Source organism: Platalea leucorodia, assembly GCF_965183815.1.
Source record: "Platalea leucorodia genome assembly, chromosome: 16".
In the NCBI taxonomy this organism is placed as follows: domain Eukaryota; kingdom Metazoa; phylum Chordata; class Aves; order Pelecaniformes; family Threskiornithidae; genus Platalea; species Platalea leucorodia.
This window is the reverse complement of record NC_138838.1, coordinates 4,599,163-4,620,710: the sequence shown is the minus strand read 5'-3', so window position 1 is coordinate 4,620,710 and position 21,548 is coordinate 4,599,163. Positions and strand designations below refer to the sequence as shown.

General features: G+C 37.6%; 1 protein-coding gene across 3 annotated transcripts in view; it reads right to left on the bottom strand.

Moving 5' to 3' along the window:
• Nucleotides 1-21,548, bottom strand: part of ZZEF1 (zinc finger ZZ-type and EF-hand domain containing 1) — a 60,100-nt gene that overhangs the window by 18,849 nt on the left and 19,703 nt on the right. For 2 of the 3 annotated variants that reach the window (XM_082328663.1, XM_082328665.1), the window contains exons 17-41: nucleotides 21,444-21,514; nucleotides 20,881-20,995; nucleotides 20,129-20,288; nucleotides 19,084-19,205; nucleotides 18,887-18,997; nucleotides 18,127-18,293; nucleotides 17,429-17,510; nucleotides 16,591-16,792; nucleotides 15,387-15,535; nucleotides 14,767-15,007; nucleotides 13,095-13,174; nucleotides 11,791-11,884; nucleotides 10,704-11,220; nucleotides 9,886-10,050; nucleotides 8,462-8,581; nucleotides 7,449-7,610; nucleotides 6,664-6,793; nucleotides 6,264-6,402; nucleotides 5,890-6,055; nucleotides 5,044-5,306; nucleotides 3,866-4,038; nucleotides 3,136-3,283; nucleotides 2,430-2,569; nucleotides 1,710-1,987; nucleotides 459-633 (exon numbers count right to left, since the gene is read on the bottom strand). In XM_082328663.1, the coding sequence (XP_082184789.1) occupies nucleotides 459-633; nucleotides 1,710-1,987; nucleotides 2,430-2,569; nucleotides 3,136-3,283; nucleotides 3,866-4,038; nucleotides 5,044-5,306; nucleotides 5,890-6,055; nucleotides 6,264-6,402; nucleotides 6,664-6,793; nucleotides 7,449-7,610; nucleotides 8,462-8,581; nucleotides 9,886-10,050; nucleotides 10,704-11,220; nucleotides 11,791-11,884; nucleotides 13,095-13,174; nucleotides 14,767-15,007; nucleotides 15,387-15,535; nucleotides 16,591-16,792; nucleotides 17,429-17,510; nucleotides 18,127-18,293; nucleotides 18,887-18,997; nucleotides 19,084-19,205; nucleotides 20,129-20,288; nucleotides 20,881-20,995; nucleotides 21,444-21,514 (4,170 nt within the window). The remainder of the gene's footprint in view (nucleotides 1-458; nucleotides 634-1,709; nucleotides 1,988-2,429; nucleotides 2,570-3,135; nucleotides 3,284-3,865; nucleotides 4,039-5,043; nucleotides 5,307-5,889; nucleotides 6,056-6,263; nucleotides 6,403-6,663; nucleotides 6,794-7,448; nucleotides 7,611-8,461; nucleotides 8,582-9,885; nucleotides 10,051-10,703; nucleotides 11,221-11,790; nucleotides 11,885-13,094; nucleotides 13,175-14,766; nucleotides 15,008-15,386; nucleotides 15,536-16,590; nucleotides 16,793-17,428; nucleotides 17,511-18,126; nucleotides 18,294-18,886; nucleotides 18,998-19,083; nucleotides 19,206-20,128; nucleotides 20,289-20,880; nucleotides 20,996-21,443; nucleotides 21,515-21,548) is intronic. The other variant, XM_082328664.1, reaches the window with a different exon arrangement.

The window sequence follows — 21,548 nt, the reverse complement described above, 5'->3', positions numbered from 1 at the left end:
TTGCTTATACTTGGTATTGCATTGTTTAGCTGAAAAATCTGCTCGCTGCCAGGTATTTGCTGATCTTTAGAAAATGGCTGTTCCTTTCTAGAAAAGAAATGCCTATAACAAACAACTTAATGCTACATAGGCAATATATCAGAGTTATGACTATCAAGAGTGAGATTGATTTGTTTTGCTTGCATAAAAAGCCCTTTTTGATACTCAAACATACTAAGCTGGTTTTCTCAGGATAGTTATAAGTAGCACTCAAAGAAATACAAGGCAAAACCAGCTACATTATTCTTCATTAAATAAACATTAATTGTGCGCAAGTGGAAAGATGTGAACTCTGACATACACCATGTTTTGACAGTTTATAATGGATGTCCCCAATTGATGAAATCCATAGTGTTTAGAAATAGAAACCTAAAAGCTCTAACCAATTTTGCTTCCTTTAGTATCAATAGGCCACTTACCTCAGGAAACCCAACCAGCACCAATAAAGTGAAGATATTGGTGTGCTTTAGCTGGAAGGGCAGTTGCTTAATGCAATGGTCAGTGAAAGCAGCGATCACATTATGCCACTGCGCAGAAGAGTTCAAAGATCGAAGAATATCTGCCATGGAGCTTGCCCAGTCCAGACCTACACGACTGGAAAGCAAGAGCAGTCTGTATTAGGAGGGCTGACTACAGACTTACCTGAAACTATTTTTCCTCAAGACAGCGTATCATTGTTAATCTGTCATAGCTATGACTTTCATATCGTTACATGACTGTTTTTCCAAATATTTGAAGCTTTCACGTCAGCTGACACATGAATTCTATTTTGTTTTCCATCACTAGAGCATAAATACTACTGTTTTCTTAAAGGGTTTACAGTCCCAAATCAAAGTGCGCCTGAACGTTGTCACCTTTAATTCCTAATTTTAGTTTAGAGCTCAGAAGTTTTTCTTTGCACAACAGCAAGTGGTTTATTTCCCTCGTACGTGACTATCTGCTCTCTTTGTGGACTACACAATAATCTAGAGATTGTCCTCCTTGCTCTGAAGTTAGTCTTTGAGAAACATCTTTCCCTTAGCTGATCATCTGGATGATCTGCCTTTAAATTTCATACGCTTTTCTATTTGTTTACGAACCTTCCCTGTAAAACATAGCTACAATGAAAAATAACACTGTCATAATAACAGGCATTACATTAATCTTAGAATGCTTGAGAGCTTTCTAAAGATCTTCAAAATGGAACATCTGCCCTGCCCCTCCTTGCTGTTCCCAGTGCAGTTTTACTGTACAAAAACCTCTCTCTAATACTCTCAGATAAAAGGGCCAGATCCGGAACACAGCACTGGTGATAGTTACCACATGACACACTCTCCACCTTTCCCAAGTTACACAAGAGATATGTAACTCAACGGGAGAGAATTAATGTCATACACAAAAACATAGGACTGTATTTCGGTTTTTCTCAAAGTTTCCAAACCTTACTTCTTCTACCATAACATGCTATGTAGGTAAGCACAGGAAATTAAGCCACTCTTCAACAGATGGCCTTCTTTTGGAAGGAAATCAAGAGATTCTCACTGCAACAAGGGCTGCAGATGCTAAGCCCTTCCCATGATCAGGGCACAGGTTTAATCGAATTTCTGTTAAAAAGGCTCTATGCATGAGGCACACATAAAAGAAAATTAGTATTAGTCATCAGAGAGTAATAGGTTTAAATTAAAAAGCACCTGTCTAAACACACAGCTCCCAGACTGAACAGAAGATGCGTTGTCTTCCAGCCTTCTGGCACTGTAGACCCATCTCCCGCAGCAAACAAATTATGTTTGGCTGAAAGGACTTTAGCCACTGCAGCATCCACTTCTGCAGGCATGAGTCTCAGGATTAACTGCCCCAGAAGTCCCAATGTTAAATGATAAGTTTCATTTAGGTGGCCAGCATTTGAGATCACAACCTGAAACATCAGTGGAAGTATTTGTTCCAGGTTAATCAAAGACATTGTGGAGCCCTATGGAAAAAGAAAAATCTCAGTAAGGCAGGGAAAGAAAACAAGAGTTTCAGTCAAAGTCATAGCACATACAAAAATCTTCTGTTCTAATTCTTTTTCAAATGGGACAAAAGGAAATGAGAAACTAGGTTCCCACTTCTGTTGTTGACCTGTTAAGCTGACCTGACATGTAAACCTAAGCTGATGGTTTAAACTTTGCAGCTGTTGAACAGTTAAGATAGACTGCTTTACAGATAAATTAAAATTCCCTTCCCTCTCCCCCCACGCAGGAACGAGCCCTTACATTCCTCAGTAATATGAAATGTCTTAAGACATTCTAATTCGCATTTGATAACATGTAAGCAACAAGAGCCCATCTCCCACATTTAATTTGCTATGAATTTTATTCATGTTATTTGTGATATCTAGAAAACCACACAGATTGAAAGTAAAAAGAACTAACTGATTTGAAAGGTGGTAACATAGCCGCCAGCAGTCCTAGAATCCTCTTCTGCGAGCATTCAGCAAACACTTGTTCCTGGCTAGGTATTAAAACCTTCTCTGCTTGCTTCTGGGCTGAATCCTCCAAGAGGGAGTCATCTGCTTTTTAAATTAAAACAAAAGAAGAAAATCCCCAAAATTACATTAAAAATAAAATTTTAAAAAGCGATAGCTTAATTTTTATAATTCAAGTGTTATTAAAATTTGAAAAGCAAGTCATTATAAAAGCGTATAGAAGATAGTAGGTAAAGAGATTTATACCACCTATTCAAAAACATAAAGGACAGAACTATGGACAGATCCATTTTACTATCATAATTCCAACAATACTAGTCTTTAATAGAATAAGACACTTAACTTCTGGTTCCAAGTAGGTAAGAATTCACAAGTATTGTGTTAGACGGGAACTATAATCTCTATACATGGATATATGTCCGGTGGAATTCTACTCTGATTTCTAGAATCCTTTAAACCCATCGCAAGGTAGCAGTTGTTCAAAGCAGTATGCTTGGCAGGTTTTTACAAGGCAGACAGCTCACTTGCATTAAAGACATTTGCAAATATATAAAAATGGAACAAAAGGAACAACAACAAAAAAAAATACAGCTTTTTGCTCTGCATATGAATGGATATTTCTGTGACAGGGAAAATGAGAAATAATCTTTTACCTGTTGGAGAAACATTATCATCCACAGACAAGTCTGACTCTTGTCTCAAAACAGCTTTCTTTGCAAAGGCAGCTTTACTTTTGCTTCCTTGTTTTTCTACTTTATCTTCTGCAGGAGACTGGATTTCACTGTGAGCATCTCCTTTCCCCTAAAAATAAAACAGATGCTAAAAGATTAAAACAAAATTTAATACCTGCAGAAACAGCCAGGGAAAGCAGCAGCCAGTCATCTGCATTTGACAAGCATTTTTCCTTGAATTTCAAAACCTTTTATTGGTTAAGAACTTCTTGATGTATGCATGTCTTAATCTTCTATACAGTGAAAATATATTTTTCTATTTTGCTCGTATCCCTATGCATAAAATTATTACACTGTAATAGTTTTATAAACTGTATAAACTGTAGGAAACTCGTTCTCCTATCTAAACAGGGCTAACAACTAGGGGAAACGACAACCCTTTGAGAACGAATGTCCTCCGCCCCTTCCCTCCAACGCTTTTGTGAATCAGTTGCCTGTAAGAACATAAGGTGATGCCTTCGTCTTTGATCAGCTGGATCTAATAAAAAATGAACCAACCAACCAACAACTGTTCTCTTGCCCTCCAACTTTTACCTACAAATGAAATCATTACTACCCATTATTTCAGTTACATATCCAGAATAGGATGTTTAAGCCTCCAAAGACGCACATCTAATTGGTATCGGGGGTTCTGTAAATAACGGGTACTTACATTACAATGCATAAAAGAGCCTGTGCTTGGTTTCTCATCTCTTCCCTTCACTGCTTTATCACCAGTATGACTTTTTGGAGCACCATCTGTGGGAGGACTGACTGAAACAGTGTTGTTCTCTGAGAAGGATTCACCTTCTGGTAACATGCAGAGGAGAGCTAAATTTTTCAGACCTGAAAGGAAGAAAGTTATAAAAGCTAGTTAGCTGTTGAGTGGCAAGACAAGCAAAAAGCAGAACTGAAACATTCTGAAAGAGAACTGCAAACTTCCCCTCACACACTTCTTTTGAATATCGACTCCATCAAAAAGATGTTCCCCATCATGTTCACTTAATTATGTAGTTCCCATAAATAATAGTGATGAACAGGTGGTGACATTTTCCATCTCAGAAAGATACCATCAGGGTAGAAGTCTTATTAAGAAAGTGTTAGAGATACCTCCCAGTGTAAATTATGAAAGATAAATGAAATTTGACTTAGCTTTTAATCTTTTGACCACTTAAATATCTATACAATAAAACTGTATGTTACAGATTAAATAATGAGTATGCATAAGTATTTGGTGGTGGTGGTGGTATTTCAGCTGTATTAGAGCTGCTCAAAAAAACTACCAGTAAACTTATTTGAACTTGAGTCCATAATTTTTGATCCATTCAACATAGGTCTCTATTGTATCACCCTATTTTCTGTAGTAGGTCTTAGTTCACAGAAATCCTCATCTCCAGACAAACAGACACCATCCCCAGAAACTTATCTCATACCACAAATAAGGCTAAAAAATTCTTGCCAAGAGATGCAGAACAAAAAAACCATTTTCCACCAAGCTACTTGCTTTCCTTCAAGTCCTTCAGTTGTCAGTAACACATTAGTAACAGAACATGAAGCTATATTGATTGATCCCTTTACAACATCTAAGATGGAAAAAAAAACAACCAAAGAGTTGCCAAGTTGTCTTCAGTATTTATGTAAGCATAAAATTAATTTTCTCAAGCACTCTATTTTCCATGTTCCAGTGACCCTGAACGACACTTGTTCTACGTTTGCTTTCTACATAAACAGTTTTGCTCAGTGAAGTACACAGTAGCTTCCCCTTTCCTTTGGAAACTCAAAGTGAGTAATCACAGACTTTTCTGACACTTGCTAGAAACCATTGTTTCAGTGAAGGAGGAGCTGACTCACCTTTTCCGTGCTGTGCTTTCATCAAGCAGTCTCCGATGAGCTGTATACACTGATGTTGCAGAACTCTGGCATGACTGAGGACCTGTGAATCTAGTTTCTCTCCTTCTACTTCCTCCCCGTTTGCCAGATCTGCACTGTAGAGAGTCAAAGCTGCAAACAACAGCCAGGAATAATTGTGGACGTACGGCTGGATGAGCCTCTGGCGGTCACTGATTCGAATAGTCACCATTGGATACACTGTGATGCTGTGAGTGGGCAAGTGACTGAAAGAAGAAGGTACATAATTTTGAAATGTAGCTGCTTTCTTGCTGACAAACATAGTTAGAAACACACGACACCTTTACAGGAAACTACGAAAAACCCAACACGTTCCAGAGTTTCAAACTGTAGATCTTCAAGTGCTGTAAACTGTCAGAGCATCACTGACTTCAGTAGTGCTCATTTAACAGAACCTGAACTGTCATGAGAGCTCCTGCTCTAGAAATGAAATTTTTTCAAGATCGTTGGCGTCAAGCACTGAAACCTATGTTGTCTAACCACAGCACTGTGCATTTATTCTATCCTGTCATTCAGGGTTGATAACTCTCCTTCAGCAGCTTTCACAGCCATGGCTAGAAAACAATTGCTACTAAGTTACTGCAGAGGTTGGGGCAGGTTTCCGAACAGCAGAAATTTTTCCTAAACTGGTCCTATATTTGTTATGGTTCCCTGAAGGACACCAACTAGGTGTTCTGATGTCAGACGCAACCTTGTAGGAAGCGACGCGAGAGTGACTGACTGTACTTAGTTGCTAATTATCGCTTTTCTGCCAAGTGAAGTGGGGGAACAAAATTGTATATTTAATACCTGTCAGAGTATTTCTTTGCGGAATAGCACCCATAGCAAAGGTCAAAGTCATCACACACGTTGCAGTTCATTCTCCGACCTATGATAACTCCTTGACAGTGATCACAGGCATACTCCACGTTAACCATTTCATGGTCATCCTCGTGTCCTTCGGGTTTAACTCCACCTGTAAAGAAATATTTTAAGATTTCCCTGTAAATCCTTTTTGAGAAAGGATCTTTCTTAATTTCAAGTTCATGTTCAGATTAGGAAAAGAAAAGCTTAACATTTCTAAAATATCCAGAAGTGTCTTTCACTTTATTTGACGTATAACTTAGAAGACACTATTTTGCCTTTGAGTATAGGGTTTTGAGGGTTTTTTTAATGATTCTTACCAAGAAAACAAGTTTTACACAGATCCATGTCATTGCACTGCAGACAGCGGTAGCGATGCCATGGTGCAATTTCATCACAGCCATCACAGGATATGTCCACATTTAACAGGTCACAGTAACGAGCAACAAACATGTGCATCTAGAGCAATAAATGGACACCATTTACTTGAGTATTATTTTCTGACTTGGAGAAAGCTCTTTTTAGACAGAAAGCAGAACACTTCCCCCGCCAAAAAAAGATGGGGATTTTTTCATCATTTTAGACTTTTGAAGGCCTACAGGGAGCCAGGGATCCAACTCATGAAAAATCAGTTTAAGTCAGATTCCTGTCTCTCCTTTATGCTTTTAAAAGTCTCCTATTCACCCCTTCTGCAGATAGATAAGCAAATGATGAGGTCACCTTTCTCTGCTTCTCTGGGTCAGCTTGAGCTATCTTTTCATACCAGGTCTCAAACATTACATCCTGACATTCATCCATCCACTCACAGTTTTGCTTGTAGTCTGCAATTTCATCTTCTTCACTCCACTGACTAAAAGAAAAGCAAGCTCAAAATTAAGTTTGAATGCAACCAGGCTTCCCTCTAATGTAACTTGGGATACTTTTTTTTTTTTTTTTAAAGAACAAAGTGCTATAACATGCTAATAAAAACAGAAGTCCAGTTCACTTGGTTAATAAATGACCATACAGACACCTGCTTCTTCCCTCTGTGACAAGTTCTTAAATACATATGGGGAGCATAATGCAAAATCAGAAAAATCCACACTTATAAAACTGCTTTTGGTAATGCTGGCAGATCAGATGGGAAATTTTAAAAGCCTTTTAGCCTTTACATTTGCTCATGTTTAGGAAATACAACTACTATAAAGATGAAACATGCAGGTGTTAAAACATTTGATATTTATCAAGACAAGAAACAGCACTATCTACCTCCTGCTACACTGCTAAACAAGTGAAATGTTCCAGCAGTAATCAGGTTAAAGATAAAATTTTAATAGTTTTTGCACTAGTAATGCTACAAAAATTTTCCAATACTTCAGTTAAGCCCTTGGATACTGGCCAAAATTTTGCCATGCTTGTTAGTCCTATTTTTATGGCTTGTTCCAGCACAAAGTTCAGGAGCCTTTCTTGGTAAAAATGGTATCCATAGTTAGTACCATGTGAAAGTTGCATTCTTCCTGACTCACCAAATGACACTGTCATGAGTACTTATGTTTTCTTGTGATGTAGTCATAAGAAGATGTGGTAACTGAATCTCAACAAAGAAGGAAAGATCGCTTGGTTCCCAACTCATATCCAAAAGGTGAAGGAGAGTTGTCTCCACACATGATAAGGCAGGAAGCAATGATCTAAATAAAAAACAAGACAACAAAACGTGACTGCTCTAACCTAAAGCTGAAATTGCATATTTGGGGATTAGGAGGAGGACAATCACTGTACACTGATTTCCAGGATTTACTCTGCATTAAATTAACTATGTGGCAGAAAATCAGGTTTACTAATGCATAAACTTACACAATTGAGCAAGAAGCATGGCCAACGCAATTTGAAATAAAGATATTATCTTTAATGGATTCAGTTGAGATAGAGCCTATGCTATTGCCTGAGCATTAGCAAGAGGGTCTGTCTCTTCTCTGCAGTACATTTTCTTGACATTTGCAGGAACTTGTTCTCTTTGAACCTTTGTCATGTTCCGTTGAAACCAGACAAAGGACTTGGAAGTTATTGGCAGGGAAACAGGACATCGCAGTCACAAAATTCTCATTTCTTTAGGACACCTGGCTATAAATCCCACCAATTTTAACCAGGATGCTACCAAAACATGAGCTTTAACATTAAAGCATGGTTGCAGAATTGTGATATTTACTGTGGCATTACTCTTACTGAAGTATTCCACAACAGATTTGCTATTTCTAGTATTTTACTATTAAGCTTCAGAAACACATTGCAGAATTATAACTAAAAAATGCCATAACAAGTCAAAGTTCTAACATTGATATTGTGCTTTCCTGCATAGTATTAATAAAAAGGTACCTTGGCATTTTTGATCACAAGATCAAGGTTCCTTATTTAGTTCCGTAAATAATGCAAAGAATAGTCAAACATAATTAAGACAATAAACAACAAGTGACAGGGGAAGAGGTGAGGAAGAACATTAAAAAAAAAGTCTCGCATAAGTAATGCAAGCAAGGTACTGTACCTGTCATTAATAGTACTAAATCCCTTCACAGAATTTACCAGGAACAAAACAAGCTGGTAATAGGACTCTCGAATCTCTTTGTGTAGCTCGGCACCACAGCCTTCCAAGTTTCCAAAGTAGCTAGAAATTAAAGACTCAGTTTAGTAGTCTAGAATTCACTGCTACATTTCAGGTAGCATGATTTGTGCAAATTTTACAAACAGACAATCTTTTAAACACTCCCCACAAGTGGGAAGGATGTTCATTTTGTTTAAAATGCAGTCTGCCACTTTCAAAGAAAAATAAAAGAATCCTGTACCAGGAATAAGAAGTTAAGGAACAAAACAGGCAAAGAGAATATTCTCATGGCACTAACGAAAGAACATTCCTTCAAATTAAAAAGGTGCTTTATAAAAATCTAATCAGGATCTTAAAGGAAATCAGTGCACTGCAAGATGACCATAAAAAGCTCTCGACAAGTGAGAAACCCGCCGACAGAGTTCAGACAGCACTGTCCAGACACACGATAGAAATCAAACCTAAATTCACGAACCAGAACAGCATAGTATTAGCTCCTGCTTTGAGACAGTGCTTTCTAGTTTTAGTGCTTTCTAGTTGTGCATAAAATTTGAAAAAACTTCCAAATTATCTTTCCTTACTTAGAACAACAATTGCACATGCATATAATCGATATGACCTTTTTGCCTCTTCTTTTTTTTTGTGTGGATGTGGATGCCCTATAACTGGTACACAGCACTGCAGACCTTAGCTTGCACGTCCATCACTTCAGCCTCTGGCACACGAGTGGAAGATATCACCCCACAATTACATTTGTCTTGTACAGGTATCACATCCAAAGTTATGAAAATTCATGAGCAAGCAAATGCTTGACTAACGAGATATAACATGCACCGTTCTGGGAAGTTAGTTCTTCTGCCAGATAGGTATTACCTTGATTTACAAAGTTCATAAAAATTATAAAGATGCAATGCTACATAAATAATTACCAGTTAAATGGGTTAGATCAGTACAGCTTTACTGGGCGAGAAAGAAACCAATCTAGAATTAGACAGGAACTTAAACTAAAGTAATAACTGAAGACTCTACAATCTTTTTGAGTTTGTTTTGATCTGGTTGGAACTGTAAACATGTTTCTAGGTATCCATGCTGTGATTCAACCACATGATACTCACTGGCATGAACAGCTGTACAACTAAGTCCCACTTGAAAATAATTATTACTTTTTTTTTAAATGAAGCACACAAGATCTGCATGGTAGCCTAAAAACTAATCCTCAGGTCATATTTTTATTATCCACATGGACTAAAACCCAATAACTTTCTACTGTTTTCAATATACACAACTGGGAGAACACAAGGACTAAGACACATTAAATCACATGGGTGAGACTTGTCTAAATTTACTTACTTTGTAAATTTACTTACTTTGTAAAATCTTTCTGACAGGCTAGAAGTTCTAAGAGAAAAAGTACACATGGTGGATGAAAACAGTGTGGCTGCCCAAGTGAGTCTAGGCACTGGCGGATTGTCCTGAGCACTTCCAAAATACTCTGCCCTTGGCATTTTCTCAAAGCAAGAACCTTTAAAACACTAAGAGCAAAAAACATCCATGAGGACTTCAAAACATTGTGCTTAAAATAACCCAAGTAAATCACAATTCAAGAAGTACTTGACTAGTTAAACAAGAGCTTAGTATCTAAATTTCCAATTGTATTTCAGCAGCGGTATATTGCAGTTGGAGTGAGTGATAAAGCTTCAACCAGAATCCAGCACTTCTTGCACCAATCCAAATTTTAGAGCCTAAAATAGACAAACTGAGAACGGGAGATCTCTCTTTTGATTTACATTTTCAGAATATCAGGTAATTTAATAAGAGATGCAACTATTCTATATTTGGTATCAAGGATTTCTAGTACTGCTATAACCATGTCTTCACTGTTTGCGGACAAGAACCAAAATGCCGCTGTAAACAGATCTCAGGAAACAAGACAAGAAACAGCCAAGTCACTGTTTTTCACATTCTGAAGTTCTACGCAATAGAAGTGAATCAAAGGAAATAATACTCTCTGCGAGCCCCTACATGGTAGTGAATAACTGAAGTTTGATAAGTAAATCTGACAACTACTTATGTACAAAATGATTTTCAATGCTATCTTGCAGCTAAAAGATGTTTTATTCCACCTGAAGAGGGCTGAAGACAAGTTTCTGTATTTTATAATTGGCAACATTTTCAATTTGCTTACCTTTCATGTGAAAGTGATTGATCCTTGATAAAGTCTAATGTGTTTTTCAATATAGGATATTTCTCCTTCACAGTAGGCACAGCTCTCGGCTCTTCCATTGATCTGAAAGACAGCAGCCTTAGCCTTCCACGGCTGAACTGAGATTTTCGTGTAGGAGTGGAAGGAGGTGATGACATATCTTCTTGCTGTGAAACTGTATTCTCAACAGGCTTACTATGAAATGTAGATGCTTCTTCCGTTTGGAGGGGGTCTGGAATTTGTTTAATCTTCGTATCAGATTGTGTCATTTGGCCCCCGTCTTTTGAAACAGGATGAGTTACTTCATTGGAAGACAATGAGTGCGCTGCCTGGAAGTCCGTGTCCACAACAGAACCTTTTCTTTGGCATTTATCACTGACATACTGTTGGACATCATCAGTACCTTGGGCTTCCAAACTGTCTGAAGCAGAATCTTTCCTCTTTGCTCTTACAGGCAAAAAATTCAATAACAAAAGACTCTTCTGCATACAAAGTTTTGCTGCAGCACAAAAATTGAAAGAGTTAAAATCATGACAATAGGATGCCAAACTTGCTATCTTCTGCTTAGGAATAAAGTGATTTATCTTGTTTCTTCTGAGCCAAGACAGCTAGAAAATACTGTTTTTCTTATTATATTGATCATGATGCTATCAGTTATTCAATTCAAGATTTCCAAATGCTAAATTTGAATAATCATACTGAAGCATACGAAGCACACAATAGTCAATGAGAACACATTTTATTCTAATAACAATCAGTTGCTATTCTAACATCAGTTAATTGTGTTAACAAGTATCTACGAAAATAGATGAACGTAAGTTCAGAACCAGGTGACCCAAGTGAGAGGTCACTCCCTGTCGAATTTTCTCACGTATTATTTTCTGCAAAGAATAGCAGAACACAATCCCAGACAGTTCATGTAATATACACTCATTTATCTCTTAAGGTATTAAAAAGTAACCCCAGTTGCTAACTTACATTTTACAGCAAAAATAATATCTAAGATTTACAAGGCAATGCTTTACTAAACTACCGAGAACACTTATACATTTGGAAAGGCAACACTTACCAAGAGTTTCTGGGTTCACCTCACTTGCTTCTGTGTTCTGCTTCTCCTCGGTATCAGTTCCCCTACCCATCAGGGATTTCTGCTTCATCTCCAACTGTAGACAGGACATTAAAATAGTTAAAATATGACCCGCCCTGTATATCTATACAGCAAGGCAGTATGAAGACTGCATCACATTAAAGGAATTTAATTTCAGGAACAGATGACAGTATTTACTATTCCCTACTGCAGAACAAAACACCCAGTAGTCTAAAAGAGCAATACCTAAACTATCAGAGCAGATAACACAGCCTCACATCGAGATGCTCAAGGTTTGTAGGCTGAGACCCTTCCGTCTTATGACTGGACGTGCATCAGCCCTCCAAGATAAAGAAGGCTTCCCCTTTGCCCCCACCACTCAGGAAAAGATATACATCTAGTCATGAGGTAAGATTCTCCAAAAGCTTCATGTCATCTAACTAGTGAGTCCTGCCAGATGCAAACATCGCCTGTCATGCAAGGGGTACAACGCAATTACTCATCTTAACATGCATCTGCACTCATTGCATCTCTAGTGCATCAAGCTGCTGGGAATTCTTGCAGGCAGGAAAGAGGAGGGAGGAGGTCACACGATACTAAAACAGTCAGTTTGGTGGGCCCACATCTGAAGGGCTCACAAGAGTAGCAGGAAAGCAGGCCATAGACCAAATTAGCTGTTCTTGAAGGCCACATAGTTGTTAACATTTAGACTCTCCTGCAGACTAGTGAAGTCTAAATGAATTTTGACTCTGCAGGTGATCACGTGGACACCTCTCACCAGGCTGTGAGCTGGTATCACCAGCTCTTGACATAAGGCTTATATTTCAAGGAAAATTATGTGTGCAAAAAACATACTCTGAACTGCAGCCAGTTACTTGCTTGTCAAAGATGCAATTATTTCCTTTTCTGTTAGCACTGCACTACTGTGAGAATGACGTTTAAGACAGATTTCTTTCTATGCTATACCTCAAAAGAACTCCAACTGCTATGTAAGAATCTTCCTAATAAACACCACACATTCTTGCTGAAAAATAACACAAATATAACTGATTTTGAGTCAAATTCAGTCCTAAATACTCATGATGACACATCTGGGGCTGAGGGAAGGAGGAGAGTGTAAGAATGCATTTAAATGTTTTACGTTCAAAGTTTAGAAGTGAATATATGTTCTTCCTAAGTGAAAACAGTTGACTGAAGGAAAACATGGCTCCACCCTACTCCTTAACATTGCATTGTAAAATACTAAAGTAAATGACATTAATAGATATCCTCCTGAGTGATCTTACCATCCATATTCTAATTGAATCAGCCAGGGAATATACTTGTGCAAACTCATCACTCAAAGGCACCTTGCCTCCACTGTTGACTGGAAATGAGAGAAAGAAGATGCCTGTTTATTTACAGCTCCATTTTTACACAACTTGACTACTTAACTAAAATTATGCTAGAGCCTTTCCTTTGTCTCTTAGTCAATATTTGGAATTATGCCTGCAAGAAAAAAAGGGAATAAAACCTGCCAACTTTCATATGCCTTAAATACATAAACTGCACCTTGACAGAGTTATTTGCAAAGTTAAATCACGAATATCATTCTTGTCTCCTCCCAAAATTGATGCCTACAGCCATGGAATATAAAAACCTCTCCCTATACATGCAAATATTACTAATGCAAACTGATATCAGAATAATCAAGAAATGCTTAGTATTAACTTAAAGCTCTACAGATGTATTTAGTTATCAATTTTTTTTCCCTTTTGTTTTATGCTATGAGTTTCTGGAATGGACTTTCAAGACCAATTTACAAAAATTAAAGACCTGACATAACAGTTTCCATCAAAACTGGCCTGACAATGACTATGGAGAAAAAGACATTCCTGTTCAGGGTCTTCCCTCTGCCATTCCCCCGGTTTTAAAAAAAAATTTTTTTTTCCCTCCTTCTTTTCAGCACCACTTGTACATACTTCACATGGCATAGGTGAACATGGGTCCTGAAATCAGTCTGCCCCAGCAAGAACGACGGATGAAGCTATTAACATAATAGTCGGACGGATATCTTATCTACTCTTATCCAAATTAGTATTTTCCTGAGCTACCATAGTTTTCAATCTTACTCAGAAAATTAGATCAATTGTCAGACATAGACAAAATGACTGAAAGCAATAAGCACTTTAGTCATCAAGTCAGTCTTTGTGTCAATCATTGTTACCCGTAACTTTATAGCTCAGAATGTAAGATGTTTAGCTTCAAAATTGTGACAGAAAGTGAAAGCCTAAAACGAAACCCTTCAAAACCAAGTAACACCTTATTATCCAATACTTCAAACATATCAATAAGCTTAATGGAAGGATGGTGTAAGTTAAAAAGTTGTTCATTTTACCTACTGAAAATATATAAATTGTAATACAATGGACATTATACAAGTTAAAAGCAAAACATTACCTTTTACTTAAAAAAAAAAAAAATTAAAAAAATATATATATTTTGAGTATGCCAAGGTTAGTTTCCACAGTATAACATTCTGGGAGGTAATTCATGCCTCCTCCACCCCCAACATTTAAAAACATGTAGAAGTTGGGGCTGGCTTTTTAGAAAAGATACAATGAGAGTGGAAAATGGTATAAGAACATCTCATCACTGGGAGCCACATTGTTCTGAATTAAAGCCCCAGAGGACATCACTGCTCTCTTTGGGTATATTCTTACAAGGCTTAGTCAGTAGCTTATGATGGTTATTAATATTTGGGCAGAGCTCTGAAGGTAAAAGCATACATTAATAAAATATAAACACTCTAGAGATAAGGCTTACCTAGTCTACCTAAATGATGATTTCTTTATACAGAACATCTTTTTAAAAACTGTCCCACTAAACCGATTTTTGAAAGTTTATAAACTGAACTATAAGATCGCCTTTTACAAACTTTAAGCCTTCATTATTAAGATAGTCTAATATTAGAGTTACCATATTTTTGAAGCTTCTCATATAAATCTGGAGTGAGATACACCAAAGCAGCAAATGTTGAGTTCACAGCTTGATCAACAGTAGAACCAGCAACTATATCTGTCTTTGGGGTCTGTTTTTTACATGCCTGTATAAGTCCTTTGAAAAGTTCAGATTTTTGCCCACTGAAGTCCTGGGCAGGATCTGATTTTGCAAACTCGATAAGAAAGTTACGGCAGTCATCTTGGTGAGAGCTTCTAGCCTGGAAAGAATGTTAGAAAACATTTAATATTACCTGAAAAATTGTTGCAGCTCCTTTCTACAATTATCTACTGCAGTTGAGCAACCTGATCTAATGAAAGATGTCCCTGCCCAAGGCACGGGGGATGAATTAGATGATCTTTGAAGGTCCCTCCCAACCATTCTATGATTCTATGAAAATGGAAACTAATAAAGGGCGCAGAACAACAGCTTCTTTCCTCCTTGATATTTGAATTAAACAGCGTGAGTGATGACCACTTCAGTACAACAGCAAATGCTTAAGGACGTATCAACTAATTAAGTCTGAAAGGAACTGTGTGATGCCTAGGGGTTTCATGCCAACGAAACAAAAGCAGTGAGTAGCAGGGAGAGGTAAGTACCTCTTTTTTATCTTGGTGCAGCCTACTGCTTTGACTGGCTCCCAGGCGTGCCTCAGGACACATCTGATGCCTGAAGACAGGTTTCCACAGAGGAGAATTAAGAACTGACGTTACTTTCAAAGGAGGCAAGTCTGCTTCACTACCTAGTTCTGCAAGAAATTCAGAACAGACACTTTAGTTACTAAGTATTTTTGTTCATTTTTACAGATTAATGAAAATAATAAATATTAAACATCCAGTAGGGGGGAAAAAAAAGGTAATGTAAATAGACTGAACAAGTAATTTAACAACATTCTCTAACTTCTGTTTCTCTAATGTGGTGCAGAAAACCAATGTACCCTTTCTTTAATGATAGCATCAATATTTTATCTTATAGTGATAATATGTTGCATTATGGAAGGACTTTAATTTAAAAATTTTTGCTGTACTGATATCCATAGAAATTCCCAAACCATTTGCAAGAGAGTTTAAAGCTTTGTCTCCAACTAAAGACATAATAATTTGCTGTATGTAAGGAAGGTCACAATTAACAAAGGAGAAAAACATTCTATGATAAGAACACTTCAACTAGTTCCCTAAATCCACAGTAAGTACTTGCCTAATTTTCCAAGGTAAGTACTGACCACCTGATTGCAGCAAGGACTCTTTAACTCCGTTTAATTTCTCCAAAGTGGTGAATGAATTCAGATTTAGCAAGCTAGCTAGAAGTGTTCTGGTTTTGAAATTAAAGGGTAAAACAACTCACTTCCTTGTTTTTCTTAGGGCACCCATCTCACATTTTGTATTTTAATCTTCAGTGGCCCAAATCCTAACTCTGCTTAACTTCTGGAATTAGCCAAACGTAATTTGATTGGGCAAACTCTGATATTACTTCATAAATGTAATTCAGCTTAGTATGATGACTATCAGGTGTTCATCTCTTCCTAATATTGGCTTCTGACTATTAGAAAAATCACAGTGATCCCTGGGACATTTCCAGAGTAGTCCCGCAGAACAGCGCTCAGGCTTGCTGCACAGAGGCCAGAAAAAACAGATACAGCTCAGTGACCAAAGGCCGTTCAGCAGCAATACAGCAAGTCTTCCATCCTCAGTCAGGAGGGAAACGCAGAAGGAACTTTATTTTCACAGGGGACTCAAAACATAAAGTCCTTGTATCTTCTATTTATATGGCACCACAACTTCTGGAGCTATGAAGTGCACTCACCTCGTAGAGATTTCAGTGCCATGCTTCGGGAAGCCAAGCGCCCCATCAACCGGGATACAAGAAGCTGTAAATCCAAGCCCCAAGAAACGGCAACATCTGGTAGGCCATAAGCAGTGACGGAAAACTTGTAGCCCCACTCATTATTACTGCTGTCAGAGTGAAAGAGAAACTGCAGCCGTGGGCCAGCCTTAAAGGTCACTTTCTACAGAGCAACAAAACAGTCATTTTGCCAAATGTACATGACAGGAAGACGTTTCAGGGTAATGAATTTCCTTCAGCAACTGTGGTTTTTCAGTATTACGTTCTGTCCATAACAGATCTAATTTCCCCCACCATCTGAATGAGAAACCCACAATACTAAGCAGATAAAATTTCTGTTCAATAGCTTAGTGAGAAATTTCATAGATGATTGAGCTTTAGAAGTCGGAGCCATAAAACAATAGAGAAGTGTCCCATTTGAATAGGTGTCACTGAGGAAAGAGAGTAGCTGCAGGAAGCACTACGCTCATCTCACAATGTAAAAAATTGTGAGGGCAGAATGTCAACAAGCAAGTTTTACCCATGTAGTTACTGGCAGCTAAACATGATCATTACTTTTCATTTTGACTGACTGCTCCTTTAATAACAGCAACAAAGAGGGATTCTTTACTCATTCACTCCTTTTATTTGCACCATTGCACACTTTCTTCCCCATCTCCTGCCCCCCACCTTTAAGAGGCAATAAACACACACACACGTGGAAGTACACATGCTTTTAGACAATAGTTTTTCCACAAGAATCGTAAGAATTTCCTAAGATTGGCTATATCGCTTGGTTCACAATTTTAAAGGTGCTCACCTTAGGCCACTTCTCAGTGCCAACTTTTGTATCGTAACGAGTTTTTGCACCTCTGGCATCGGTAAACTCCAGGTAATCATACCTGTGAAAATTGCAGTTCATTACTTCCAAATGTACTTTTGAAGTTTTGGAGGAAAATGTTTGCTTTTGGATTTTCACAACCGCTGCATCTCAGAGTACCCTGTCACATCTTTCTGAATCACACCTGCATTGCTTCACATGACTGCTAAGGAATTTATTTCATGTTTCAATGCAATAGTCCCAGCAAACACAGACCTGCTTTCCAGCAGAACTTTCCCAACCCCTCAGAATTGGTAACGGGTGCTAATTTTAACATCTGGCATATGCCTTAACTAAGCGGTAGCTTGATATGTTACCAAAAGAAACCAAGCCAGTAGTTTTGCCTAAAGAGGGCAAAATAAATACCACAAGCACAAACTGTGTTGGTCACAGCAATACTACAAAATAGATCAAGGCCAAAGGAAGCAAAATTCAAATGAACAGCATGTCTGTACATTTGCCAGAAGTGGCTTTCAGCACAAGAAGTCATTCAAAAGAACACATTGTATATTACGCAGAACAATGAAGAAATTGAAATGGCATGCTTGGAGTGCAAGAAGTATTCCTTGCACATTGAAACATGAATTGCACCTCTGCAAATAGGTATTGGAACGTAACACAGCACAAGATTAAATTACCTCCTTTCAGTTTCACATTTTTCATCAAATTCCACCTCAAAGTAAGTTGCCCCATGACATAGGAAGACTGAGACCTCATGGCAATTATTTTCATAGTTATGAGGTGATTCCATTGTCCACGTTCGCAATACTACAGGCTGTTCTTGCTGCCAGCTTTCCATTTCCACCTGTAGAACAGAAATGCATTCCTGAGATACAAACGTAAAGCATTGAAAAAACCAAAATTACCACACTAGAATTTTGTGTCTATGCTTTCAAGTTGCCAGATGTACCATACAAGGTGGCATTTAAGAGGTTACACACTGATTTACACCTGAACTAGTTATAAAGACACCCTTGATAAACACGGTAAAGAGGCACTTCTAAAGCAAAATTCATCTAGTCTACCAGGAGAGGAGACAGTCTCAACCCCAGAAGAGCCTACAAGTCTCCAGTGATAACAAAAGAGAGCCTAGATGACTAATGCAGATTTAAACATCTACACTACAGACAGCCAGACTTTATTTGCATCATCACAAGCAATGAAGCTAAAAATGTTAAGCACATACTATTTTTAATGTATTTTCCTCTTTCATCCTCAGAATCCCTCCTTCCTATCTACCTAGGCTTCTCATTCCAGTTGTACTTTCTGGTCACTTTGCTTATCTTTCGTAACAGTACAGATATATTTCTAGTTCTTCACTCAGTATTTCATTACACATCCCATGCTTTTAGAAGCTTTCCAGCTCCTTTCAGACGCTCACCAATAGTCTTTAGTTACCTTATGAGGCTCACTACAAAGGCTTTTCAGTGGTTCTATCAAAGTGCTGAATCCCTGTAGCAGAGTACAGTATGGAATGTCTAAAGTGCAAAAATCCAACAAGAAGATGACCTAGGAGAAAACACAGGTCTCATGAAAACGCGTGTAACCATAGCCATGCTACCCGGGAATAGTACAAAATCCCGATGTTCACTTACCAGCTGACGAGTTGCCATAGCAAAGACAGAGTTACTTATTTTTTCTACTATTGTTTTGCCACTATATTGAGATAAAAGTGACTGCAAAATCGTTCTGATATTTGACAGGAACTGGCCCACATCTAAAGAGAAAAAAAACCCTTAATAGCCACCTTATGGATTTGCTACCACAACCTGCTTTATCAAACACTTAAGTGCATGGTGATGTGCACAAGAAGAAAGACAGCAGGAAAGGCATCTGCTGCCCCGAGGCAGTGACACTCAAGAGTGAAAACAGTTCAGAGAAGTTTTCTGTGATGTTTCTACTGTGGAAACAAGTCATGCTTATCAACGATATTAAAAAAAAAAAAAAAAAAAAAAAACAGGAGCGATGAGTAATTTAATCAAACACTCCAAGATTGTTTCAACAATCAAATAGCCTCCTCTCTGTGTAAACTCTTGTGCAGCTTAAGTAACAAATGAGGCTAGTAATTTTTAGCTGTAGCCCTACTCCATTTTAAAATGTAAGACAGGAACACAACAAACTTATTTATATACAAATAACATAAATATGAAGTAATTTTACATAAAATTACACCTCCATTAAGTACTTGGCCCAATTAACTACTCAATACTGAGCTGCTGCATTAAAAAAAAAAAGCTGTAGCAAAACACCCCTTAGAAGTGTCCAGCTTCTTAAGTTCCTTTCTTCTTGCTATTATTCCTGCTATTACAAGCATCTTATCAAAATACGGGAAATTTAAAGAAACCAAAATGTTCAAATGGAAGTCTGTAACTATATTTTTTTTTCCAGAATTTGACACCCAAAACTTACTGAAATGTTTTCTGAAGATTCTCCCAACATAAAATTACCAGTAAGGTTAAAATTCTAAGTTGCTCAATATACCTACAAATTGCTTCCTAGAGACATTAGAAATGCTATCACAGTTACGAGTATGCCTCAGGCAACCACTGGTGAACCCTTATTATACTGCAATTTGCAAAATCACATTTTAAAGTCCCGTATTACACCACATCTAATTCTGTATTCAATCCCAGCACTTACAGTTTTTAAGAATTTCTACAGCAAGATCCTTGGCTGAATTATCGCTACCCTTAAGTTGCAGGTAGCACCATGAAAGGAGGCTACCTTGAACAGACCAGAATAAGGAAGACAAGACTGTGCCACTCTCTTGCTGTGCCACATCCAGCATCATCATTTCACACTGAAAAATAAAGAATGTAACAAAAGGATATCCTCTTCTGCTGCAGAATGACACACAATATGTACTAAGTAAACTGTAATGGACATTATCATCCCATTCACCCCACAAAAAAGATTAAATGCAACTGACAAGCAGCATATAACACCATGAAGCAACTACTGTATTTTGTTTTGATAAATCTCAATTTTAAGTAGGAATATGAGTCACTCAATGTTCTCAGCACATTTTTTTTCTGCATATGTAAATGACCCTCCTCCATTTACACTTCCCTTAGTGGCATGACCAATTCTAACCTCTCAATATGGGATGATTACTTCTGTTTCCTAGTGTTGGTAGGGTGCCATAAAGTCTTGTTCAATGCTACGGAAAAATTCCTGATCTTATACATTACTTACCCGTTAATGTTTCAAGGAAAATATTTCAATTGGTTGGAAAACCTAATCCTACAGACTTGAACAGCCATGAATAGTGTTATCCAGAAGAACAGAAAAGCTAGTTTTTTAGCATACATCTCAGGCACGCAGCTTGTGTTTGAATGAATACAAAAATCATGGCAAAGAAGTAGGAAGAGAAACAGTGCAAAGACAGTTACCTCTCTCGCTGCCACTAGCAGAAGGGTATCCATGACTGATAGCACTTCACTTATGTCAAAATTTGCAGAAACTCCTTTCTCTGGTAATAATAAGAGTCCACCTGGATCTTGATCACTACAAATCAAAGATCATTTTACTAACCAAGTGGCACAGTTCCAAAATACAAATTTAGTTATCCTTGGGACAAATCTGTAGAGATCCTACTGTATCATTACTAGGAAAACCAAAAGGGTGTGTGTTCTGATGACTCCAAACTGATTATATCAATACCAACCATCACCATGGACAATCACTTAAAAAAAAACTGGAAGAGAGCCTAGGAGAAGCCTATGAGCAGTATACTGTGATTTCAGCACCAACTGTTATCCTTGGACAATGTTTTATATAGCTATTCAGTTAACATACATATTAAGTAGTAGCATTCTCCTTTCTAAAGCAAAGTCCATTGATTATTTTGGAGAATTATTTTCCAGAGGAATAACATTTTTAAAAAGGATTAAATATGACCTTATTAACAGACGTGAGGTATCAGACAATTATTTTCAATTTCAAGACTCCTTACCTGAAGTGAGTACACAAGGATCTGAAGGCAAGATGTACAGATTGCTTATGTTCTTGCTCTGTGATGTTTTTCTAGAAAAGGAAAAAGATTTATTTTTATGATATG